At 49.5% G+C, this 10,946-nt stretch overlaps 1 protein-coding gene across 1 annotated transcript; it reads right to left on the reverse strand.

Moving 5' to 3' along the window:
* Positions 1-612: 612 nt before the first annotated feature.
* Positions 613-10,309, reverse strand: LOC118075448 (uncharacterized). Its single transcript, XM_035097426.3, has 2 exons — positions 10,168-10,309; positions 613-3,021 (listed from the first exon to the last, which is right to left on the reverse strand). The coding sequence occupies exon 2, from the start codon at positions 3,008-3,010 to the stop codon at positions 1,922-1,924; it is 1,089 nt and encodes a 362-aa protein (XP_034953317.1). The 5' UTR covers positions 3,011-3,021; positions 10,168-10,309; the 3' UTR covers positions 613-1,921.
* Positions 10,310-10,946: the final 637 nt, after the last annotated feature.

Consider the following 10,946-nt stretch of genomic DNA (forward strand, 5'->3'; position numbering starts at 1 on the left):
CACTCGAGGTCAAAGCCGGAAACAGGACAGGGAGCAAGCTGGGCCGCAATTTTCATGTGCTAGGCATTCCCTGCTACTTGTGTGGAATTTAAGAACAAAAAATGGAAGTACCCGTATAGTCCGGCATATAAGACGACTGGGTGTATAAGACGACCCCCAACTTTTCCAGTTAAAATATAGAGTTTGGGATATACTCGCCGTATAAGAAATGACACACCTCCAGCAATCTGAAGTGGTACTCTAAACTGCCATCTCAGGCTGATGCCCATTCACCTTTCTGCTGTTCTTTCCAGACACCGTCCGTGATTTAAAGCTCCGTGTCTGAGCGCGCACCCCCCCCCCCACACACACACTTCTGAATATTACTTTTTCAGAATACTGAGGGAAATATTTAGGTTGGCAGGGGCCAATAGGCCTCAGGAAGGCCACGAGTTCTTATGCTTCTTTCCTGTTATGTTTATTTCAGGAGCCTCTTTTGATTCTGGCGTTTGCTGCGACAAGGAATGAAAAAGCAAGAGTCTTCCCTTCTATAGATGTGTGGTAACTTTTCCTTATTTTTAAAAGTTGCGTTTTTTCTCAAAAAAAGAAAAAAAACCCGAGCTCATTATTAGATCATGGCAATACACAGATTTATTTAAATCACCAAAATGATTAGTTTAGAAAGTAGACGGTTAAAATCAACCGAAATCTGAACGTTCTCAGTGGCAGGGTTCCACACTGAAGCATGACCAAAGAATCAAAAGGAGAGCTGTTTTAAGCATGTGCAAAGTGCCTGTCCTCCATCGCAAAGTGTCCACAGTAAGGGTGGTCAGAGGGTTTGGCTTCCAGGCGGCACTAGGGGAAGAAATGAAAGAGGCAAGGAAAGGTACAAGGAATGGAATTGTTGTCCCAGCGGATGCCTCTCCTTCACCCCAGGCTTTCAGCCCATTTCCTCTCATTCGTTCACCAGGTCAGGTTCTTGGGCTGGCAGTTTCTGAAAGGGATATCAACACCCACAGACATCTGGGAACTCACCTGGTCTACTTCAGTTTTCCAACCTAGCAAAAACCACCACCACCACCAAACAGGGGTGCACTAATCGCTTAAAGCAGATCTACAATTCCCCAAGTGGTTTAACAGAGGGCCTTCTCGGTGGTGGCGCCTGCCCTGTGGAACGCCCTCCCAACAGATGTCAAAGAGGAAAACAACTACAGTACCAGACTTTTAGAAGACATCTGAAGGCAGCCCTGTTCAGGGAGGCTTTTAATGTTTAATAGATTACTGTGTTTTATTTTTCTGTTGGAAGGAATATTATTATTATCCCTCTTCCGGTTCCCAGGATTCTTTTGAAGCGTACGGTCCAGATGAGATCCCCATTGTGGTTGAGGAAACAACTAGGGAGTCAGAACTAGATAAGATGCACTGGGGTGGTCATTCTCATGCTTGTCTCCCAAACTGTTCTCCAGAACCCTGGAAGCTTGTTGAGGTCCCTCAAATAAAAAGACAGGCAAGTGGCTGATGAAATTCTTGGAAGGACCGATGGCCATGTCCCGCCCCCCTCGAACTTCCTCAACACAGAACGGGCATTTGCTGCCCAAAAGCTGAGTGTTCGTCACCTAAAAACACCTCCCAGAATCTTCCGAAATGCACAAGGGATGGGGACAAGAGAAGGTCATGCAGCTAGAAGATAAAGGTTCCCTGAACGTAAGGAAATTTGAAAGTCACTAAGACAGGGCCACGGCGATGAGGAACACATATTCTAAAGGAGGGCTGTTGGCTGTTGCTTGAATTAATTTAAACAGATGAAAACTGACCACACAGGGCCAAATTCTATACAAACACAGAATACCCATTTATATATATATATAGTTCTGGAGATGGGGAGGGGGAGATTAACCCCTACGATGCCACCCTTCAGTCTTGCACTCCGCCCACCCCCAGCTCAGTTCATCTTGATCAGGATCTGTTCAGCGAAGAGCTTTTTCAGCTGAGCCACTTCAGCTGAAAGTGATGCCAGCTGGTTTCGCAAGGTGCTGTTTTCCGCCTGGTACTCAGGCCCCAGCGGGGCGGGCAGCTGGGCGCCGGGAGCCTCCACCTCACAGCAATTCTCAAAGGCCATTGTGCCCACAGGGCCGGCGACATTCCTCTGCTCCTCCCGTGCAGCTGGGGCCCTCCAGGTTCCTACCGGTGGAGATGACGTGTAAGGTCCAGATTGCTCCCCGCCTGTCTCCTCTGCCCCCCCGGCCATTTTGAAGCGCAGCTTGTGGGGGAGGCCTTTGACACTCTCCCCGGACTCATAACGGCCAACCCGACCCACGTCAGCTCCCTCGCTCGGGGCATCGGGCACCAGGCAGTGCCCGTCGTAGGCAACCCCTTCCTCTGCCCTGTCGCGCTCCTCGAAAAAGACAGGGCTGCCCATGCTGGAACTGCCTGGCGTGGAGAAGCCAGAATCCTCAGAGCTGGTGGCTGGCTCTGGGCGGAAAGGGCAAGCATAGTGGGGTGCTGCGTCAGGAGCCACAGGGTAGTGCTGGGGTGGGGCTGGTGGGTGGTGGATCTCGGTGGCAAGAGCAATCACGGGCTGGTGAGGCTCAGCCGGATCCCGAATCAAGCCAAAGCGGAACTTGAGGGCCAGGAGCTCCGCCTTGAGGCGGGCGTTCTCCTCCAGCAGCGCCAGCACCCGGCCCTCCAGCGCCAGGTCGCTGACCCGCCGCTTCTCCCGAGAGCGCTTGGCCGCCTCGTTGTTCTTCTTCCTCTTGTCCCAGTAGCCGTCATCTTTCTTGTCGTCCGGGGTGAATTCCCGCTTGCGCCGGGCCGTGCTGGAGGAGCCCCCTGGCTCCCTTTGCTGCGGCCCAGCGTTGCCTCCTGTTCTGAGCAGGGAGTGGCTTAGCAGGCCGTTGACCGAGAGCAGCGAGACAGTCTCCTCAGCAAAGCAAGACACCGCAGTGCGCAGCTCACACACCTGGGCTGGTGGAAGCGGCTGTGGAAGCTCCGGTTGAGGCTGGGCTGGAGGGTCCTCCAGGGGCAGGTCCATTCCCTCAAAGTCTGTGGGGTGGGAAGAAAGGAGAGCAAGTGATTGATTGATTGATTGATTGATTACGGTTCTTGACCAGCACACATAAATATGCAATACATAAAACAATAAAAGAAAAACAGTAATAATCTAAAAAATAGGCAATAAATATAGGCTTTAACAACTGTTTGAAAGAAAACTGATTAAAAGGAGTGTTACTACTTAGGGAGGTAGACTACAGCAATTAATAACACTGGGTCCTCTTTAGCTAGTCCTGAAGATGTTCTGAAGATATTTGGACACTGCTAATTAGATTAGGCCGAATTTTCATGACTCTAGCACAGAATTTGGCTACCTCCGCTGACACATTAGAGTTAGCGTCAGAAAGAAGCCACTCTATATAGAAATTATCCGAGCGTCCAGGTAGCTCTGCCAGTATAGTGTGGATAAGCTCGCCTCGCACCTCCTCGTAGAAGCAGCATCGCAAAAGTATATGGCCGATAGATTCCATTTCTCCTGATCCGCACAGGCAGCATCTCTCACATAAAGGGATCCGTTTGTACTTCCCCTGGAGAACTGTTGAAGGCATTATGCGGTTACGGGCCAAAGTGAATGCTCTTCTATGAGAGGGTATTTCCAGGTGGAATAAATATCTGGCTGGGCGGGCCAAGTATCTCCTTTCCTCCTCAATTAGAAAGTGAGGTTGTTGTTTAGTCGTTTAGTCGTGTCCGACTCTTCGTGACCCCATGGACCATAGCACGCCAGGCACTCCTGTCTTGCACTGCCTCCTGCAGTTTGGTCAAACTCATGTTCGTAGCTTCAAGAACACTGTCCAACCATCTTGTCCTCTGACGTCCCCTTCTCCTAGTGCCCTCAATCTTTCCCAACATCAGGGTCTTTTCCAAGGATTCTTCTCTTCTCATGAGGTGGCCAAAGTATTGGAGCCTCAGCTTCACGATCTGTCCTTCCAGGGAGCACTCAGGGCTGATTTCCTTCAGAATGGATAGGTTTGATCTTCTTGCAGTCCATGGGACTCTCAAGAGTCTCCTCCAGCACCATAATTCAAAAGCATCAATTCTTTGGCGATCAGCCTTCTTTATGGTCCAGCTCTCACTTCCATACATCAATACTGGGAAAACCATAGCTTTAACTATACGGACCTTTGTCGGCAAGGTGATGTCTCTGCTTTTTACAAAGCAGAGAAAGTGAGGTACTTTACTCAAATCCTTCTGTCTTTCTATATCTATAATCCGGAGAGCAAGTGATTGAGAGCTAGCATTGAGGGCTGTTTTCTCTCAGTGTGTGCACCTGGGAAATAAAGAGGACCTCGGGGCAGAAGGAACCTTTTCACAGGTCCAACCATGACCTCTGCAGGTTTCCCTGTGCCCAGAATCACAGCAAGAGTTAACATTGCCAAGAGGTTGCTTAGTGTTCGAACAAACCCACACGTATGTAAGGCAGTGCCAAAGTGGCTGGAAATGTCAATATTATTAGTCATTCCTAAAGCTGTTTTTAGCTACGCATTCCACATTTATCCTTACAACAGTCATGTAATAAGGCAGACTGCTATTTATGATTTGTTTTCAGAGATGGGTCGCTGAGATCCAAAAAAGACTTGAGAAGCAGGAGTTCAAACACACCAATATCTCCTGCGCTGGAGAAATACTTGGCAATACTAAGAGACTGAGCTGCAAAATCAAGACGTCCCCAGTTTGAATCTTGCGCCCGCCAAGAGCTCATCCATCTGCATTCTGGAGATAAAAACCCATGTCTACCTTATGTAGTTGTTAGAAGAACCACAAGGGAACACATGTGACGTGGTCAGAGGGTGCCAATGTAATGTAAGCGCTGAGTATTACTGTTAAAAAAGGGTGAACTTTTAAAGGGCAGAGGCAGAAGCTGATGTTACGCCCAAAATTTGAAGCAAGTCAGTGGCGACTTTGGGGCTCATCCAGACTTCCTTTTGTGCCATGCTTATCACAGGTCTGTGGAAAACCCAATTGTCCTTTGCTCTGATTCAGCAGTAACATGTGGGTTTTCCTGGGGAAAGTGCCGGGACAAACAAAAAACAAAAAACACCACCACTCGGACATGGAGTTTTAAAGCCTGGACGGGTGCCTAGAAATGTGGCACAAAAGGTAGTCTGGATGGGATTTAACAGATTGATTATTTTTTTTGGGGGGGGAGCTTGTGTAGTCTCATGGCCACATCATAAGGAGCATCAGACAAATCGGATGATTGCTCCCTGCAGCTCAGAATTAGCAGTTGCTGTCCAGGGTTGCAACCGGCAGGAGTATTCCCCCCCCCCCAGTTCTACCTGGAGATGCTGGGGGGTGGCCTGCAAAACATGAGCTCTCCCACCTAGCTGCAGCCCTTCCCAAATATTTTTAATGGTGTTGCCAGAGTGGATAAAAAAGGTAAAGGGACCCCTGACCATTAGGTCCAGTCGTGACCGACTCTGGGGTTGCGTGCTCATCTCGCATTATTGGCCGAGGGAGCCGGCGTATAGCTTCCAGGTCATGTGGCCAGCATGACAAAGCCGCTTCTGGCAAACCAGAGCAGCACACGGAAGCACCGTTTACCTTCCCGCTGTAGTGGTTCCTATTTATCTACTTGCATTTTGACGTGCTTTCGAACTGCTAGGTTGGCAGGAGCTGGGACCAAGCAACGGGAGCTCACCCCGTCACAGGGATTCGGACCGCTGACCTTCTGATCAGCAAGCCCTATGCTCAGTGGTTTAACCACAGCGCCACCTGGGTCCCCAGAGTGGATAGGGAGTTATAATTGGCATTTGGCTTTATTGCTGGGTCTGGTCCCTGTTTTTTGTTACGTGGCCTGTAGTTGTTTTAGATCAAGGCTGTTTGTAAGCAAGGACAATCCAGCGTCTGAGACCTACAGGAGAGAAATGCCATTTTTCCAGGTGGATGATACATGGAAGACAGGAAACTGCCCTTATATAGAGTCAGACCATGGCTCCATCTTGCACAATACTGTCTACACTGACTGGCAGCAGCTTCCCAAGGTTTGAGCCAGGAATCTTTTCCCAATCCAACCTGGAAATGCTAGGGATGGGCCTGGGGTCTTTGTGCCTGCAAAGGACGTGCTCTGCCACTGAGCTACAGCTCTTCCTCCTTTTATAGAAACTTTGCCCTGGCCCACACATACCTATTTTTTTTGGGGGGGGGGGTACCACATACAAGGCAGTACCACCAACATACATGGGAGTGTCTAATGTTTAACCATTCTTATGCGCTGTAAGCCACCCAGAGTGGCTGGGGAAATGCAGCCAGATGGGTGGGGTATAAATAATAAAATTATTATTAATTATCTGGGCAGAACCTCATTGTTAAGGTGATTTATTTTCTAACCATCCATCTCCACAGAAGTAGCTGGATATTAGTGAGTGAGCCTGCTGTGCCCTAAAACCCTCTATGTTTTACTCCTTCTTCCATGGTCATCCTCAAAATAGTGGTATTAGATCAGGGCCGGCCCTACGTGTAGGCTGGGTGGCGCAGGGCACCATGGCGCCGGCCTGCCAGGAGGGCGCCGCGAGCTGCGCCCGCCCGCTGCCCGGCTGGTTCGCTGCGCAGCTGCGCCCACCCGCCCACCGTGCTGGGAAACGGGCGGCGCCAGGGGCGCTTAAGACGGCCCTGTATTAGATCAGGCATCCCCAAACTGCGGCCCTCCAGAGGTTTTGGCCTACAACTCCCATGATCCCTAGCTAACAGGACCAATGGTCGGGAAAGATGGGAATTGTAGTCCAAAACTTATGGAGGGCCGAAGTTTGGGGGTGCTTGTATTAGATGGATAGGTTACATCGGTGTTCCCCAACTTTGGGGCTCCAGCTCTTTTTGGACTACCACTCCCATAATCCCTAGCTAGCAGGACCAGTAGTCAGGGATGATGGGAATTGTAAACAGCTGGAGACTCAAGGCTGGGAAACACTGAATTACATGCAGTGATTTTTTTAAAAGGAAAAGGGTGCCGTATTCACCATGAACTTGTTACAGTAAGTGCCACACTTTTAACATTTGGGGGTGAAAGGAGCAAGTACTGGGTACCCTTGAGTAACCCTATGAAAAAAAGCCCTTGGGCATGGATAATGTGCCTGTGCATCTGACTCAAGGTGTCCCGGTGAATTTCATGACCATTTTGAACCCAGGTCTCCTCCTATGCCCCAAATGCTAGGCACTACATCACACTGAACATACTGTATATAAGGGTACCTTTTACCATATGTGGTGGGAATGTAAGAAAGTGAAGGACTTCTGGGAAATGATTTATAATGAGATAGAAAAAACGTTGAAATATACATTTGTTAAAAAAAACCAGAAGCCCTTCTATTGGGTATGGTGGGTACAGAAATTCATAAGAATGATAAAAAATGGTTTGTATATGCGTTAACTGCAGCAAGGATACTATTAGCCCAAAGATGGAAACAAGAAGAAATACCAACTAAAGAAGAGTGGCAAGAGAAACTGATGAACTATGCTGAGATGGCGAGACTAACAGGGAAAATTCGGAACCAGCAGGACCAGACTTTCCTAAAGGAAAGTTTTCGATTTATTTGGAAAGCAATTGTAACCAATTGACATCACTTGTAGGGTTAAAATAAGTTTTGTAAGGAGTAATTTATAAATTATTTTGAATAGATGTATTGGAAATTTGAGTTTATAGCAATAATTATAGTAACAAAATGCATAATTAGTAAGACTTTAGAAAACCATCAGTCGAAGTTGAAGGAAGTCTTAGGCTGTGATAGCCAAAAATTTCGAAATGATGTTTAAAAGGATGTTATGCAGGAAAAATATTTGTAAAAAAACAATTAAAAAATATTTTTTAAAAAGAAAAGAACATACTGTATATAAAAATACAGGAACAGGAAACAACCCCCACCACAGATTACAATTGTTATAGGTGGAGATCAGATTCTAAAACAATCAAGAAGTAATCCGTCTCCAGTCCCTCCTCCTCAAGATTAAGTCCCACTGAGCTCAAATGGGGCTTACTTCTAAGCAGACATGCATAGGATTTCATTGTATTTCTCTTCCTGGGCTGAAGGAGTGAGCCAGTGACCTCAAATCCCTTCTTCCTTCTGCCCCTCTTCTAGGCACTGCTGTTAACTAGGTCACTCCGCCATAATAGTTCTCTCCCTCCCAAAGAACTCCCATTTACCCGATTTGCTGGGAACATTCCAGTCCGCGGTCAGGACTGCATGTGCCGTCCTGCCAAAGGAGGAAGGCTGGGAAGAACGCGCAGTTTGTTCCAAGAAAAAAAAAACACCAGGAAAACTCCCACAACAACAAAGCTCACCCACAGCTACTACTACACAACTACTATACAAGATGCACAAAAAGCACACTTTTGGGTTATGTAAGATACACCTCTCTTTATTTTGACAGGTAAAAGGTTGCTTGAATGACAGCCGCTAACCACCACCAAGCCGAAAGGCTGTGAGGTGTCGACACTTCCCTGTCGAGGTGAGGCTGAAACCAGAGTTTTGTCTGAGCACGTTAAAGAGAAGAAGCAGTTTTGAAATCGGATGAAAGGAAAAGAAAGAAATCAAGCTAGCTGTGCCATAGTTATTGGGGGAATAGTGCTGTTTAAAGTCATGTGTCAGTTTAATTGAATAATTAATACAAGAATTAGCACAGCTCTCTTTATCTTCACAAATTGCCAGATCTGTAACAGGTGGCTCTGAAACTTCATAACACTTGGAGATACAGGAAGTATGCAAGCTTTTGAACTACACCGAGTTCTGCGCAAGGTCAGGAATATAACTGCAAGAGCAAACAGAAAGATATTTCTTACATCCCCCTATATTAGGTCCGTTATGTGGAACAAGCAGTGCAACTACTTACTGCCAGCCTTCCTCAAAGACTTGCACATCCATAGCTGACAATTCTAACCTCGCCTACCTGGGAGTAAGCCCCAATGAACTCAACAGGACTTATTTCTGAGCAGACATGGTTAGGACCGTGCTGATAATCTCACCCATGTATGTAGGTGCAACACCCTACAAGGCCAACAACCCCGGATTTTTTTGCTGCCCCACATAATTCAAGGTGTGCCCCAGAATCCCTTGAAATGTCATGTGGGAGGCTGGGGAGCACCCAGTGGGGAAAGTAGGCAAGTTGAGACTCAGGACTGTAATTGTCTCTTGCATGTGCATACCCTTTGGATGGAAATGTACATTGCTTCACTTACTTCAAAATGTGGTAAGGGACGCCGTCCCCTGTTCACTCTGTTCAGTCCTGCCCCACATACCTGTCCTGATGGTACCCTAGCTGCCCATTGGCAACACCTGTTGCACTACAGCAACAGGGCCCATCTGAAGGGAAGTTTTTGATGTTTTATTGTGTTTTTAATATTTGTTTGATGTCTGATGATTTATTGTGTTTTTAATATTCTGTTGGGAGCTGCCCAGTGTCTAGGACAGCCCAGTCAGACAGGCAACTAACAACAACAACAACAACAACATTGTACCCAAATACAATATTGCTTGTGCAGCCGCAACAATACACACTATTATTATTATTATTATTTGTTTATACCCCGCCCATCTGGCTGGGTTTCCCCGGCCACTCTGCATGTTTACATTGGGGGTGGACCCTCCAAAGCCCTACAGGATTACAACAATCTTATATACAGTTTCAGAAATATTCATTGTGTACCCTGCATAGATCAAAAATTCCATTTTTTTTGAAGAAGAAAAAATGTGTGCGTGAAATACGGAGCATGTGTGATGGCTGATCTCCAGTCTGCGTGCAAGCCCTCGCCTCTCCTGACCTGGGAAACCCTTTCCCCGCAGATTACAGGTGGGAGGAGTACAGTAGTTGATCGTTCAGGGAGGTGGAGGCGAAGTGCACTCTGCACGTGCTCAGAGGCTCCCCGTGATGACGGCACCTAAAACCACCACTGAGAGCGGCTGGGGTGATGCAGGCCCTGCGCGGAGAGACGCCCCGCAAAAAAGCCACCTTCGCGTCAAGGCGCGTGAAAAAGAGCTGGGTTAAAGAATTGGTGCAGCGGGCCGGGGGGGACGGGCCGGGGACGTCTCTCGCACAAGCCCAGGACCCCCCCCCTCCGCGCACCGCCACCCCCTTTGTCTCAGTGTATTGACCTACCCCCCCGCCCCCGCCGCCTGCCAAACCTCCCCCGCGCCCCCCCTCCAGCCTCACCTCGACGCAGCCGGGAGGGTCGGGCGGAGAGACGCGCGCAACCGGGGCGAGGTGCAGGAACGTCCCCCTGGGGCCTTCGCGTGGCTCCCCGGCCTGCTCGCTTCTGCTCGTGCGCTGGAGGGAGCGTCCCGCGCCGGTGTCTGGAGCAGCGGCGGCCGCAGCAGCAGCAGCTCCGGCCCGAGTCGCGAGGCGCCTCCCCTCGGCGCGCCAGAGCCGCCCTCGCCCGAACCCGGGTCAGCCGAGGACGCCGCCTCGCCTGGCTTCACCCCGGCGGCCGCGAAGGAAAGCAGGAGAAGGGGCCGCCGTCAGGCCCGCTGAGGCCAGGAGGGAGGCATCGCTGCTCTTCGCTCTCGGAGAACGAGAAGGGCCCCGAAGAGCCGAGCTGGCGCCAGGCAGCCGGGCCCGCGGTGTTGCGCGCTGCTGCTCGGCCTGCCTGGGGCTGGGGCTCGTCCGGCCTGGCGCGCCCTTGGTGCTTTGCGTAGCGAAGGTGCCAGTCTTGCCCGGGTGCCAGTCTTGCAGCCAGGTGGGCTGCCGGCCGAAGTTGGCCCTCTCGTGCCGCTGCCTGTCTTGCATTGTAGGATGCGTCGCTTCATCCCGTTCTTGTGCGGTCTCCTAATCTGAAGCAAGAGAGCTGTGTCACGCACACACCCAGCGAGAAGGCCAGAGACGGCGCTAAAATGGCTTGACTCCCTTTGGATGAGTGACGTGCGGTACCCTAGTCAGAATTTGCCTTATTTTCAAATATACAAGCAAGCAGGTCACAGCAGAGGCAAACAAAC

The sequence above is a fragment of the Zootoca vivipara genome, chromosome 15, assembly GCF_965207765.1.
Source record: "Zootoca vivipara chromosome 15, rZooViv2.hap1.1, whole genome shotgun sequence".
NCBI classification, from domain to species: Eukaryota; Metazoa; Chordata; class Lepidosauria; order Squamata; family Lacertidae; genus Zootoca; species Zootoca vivipara.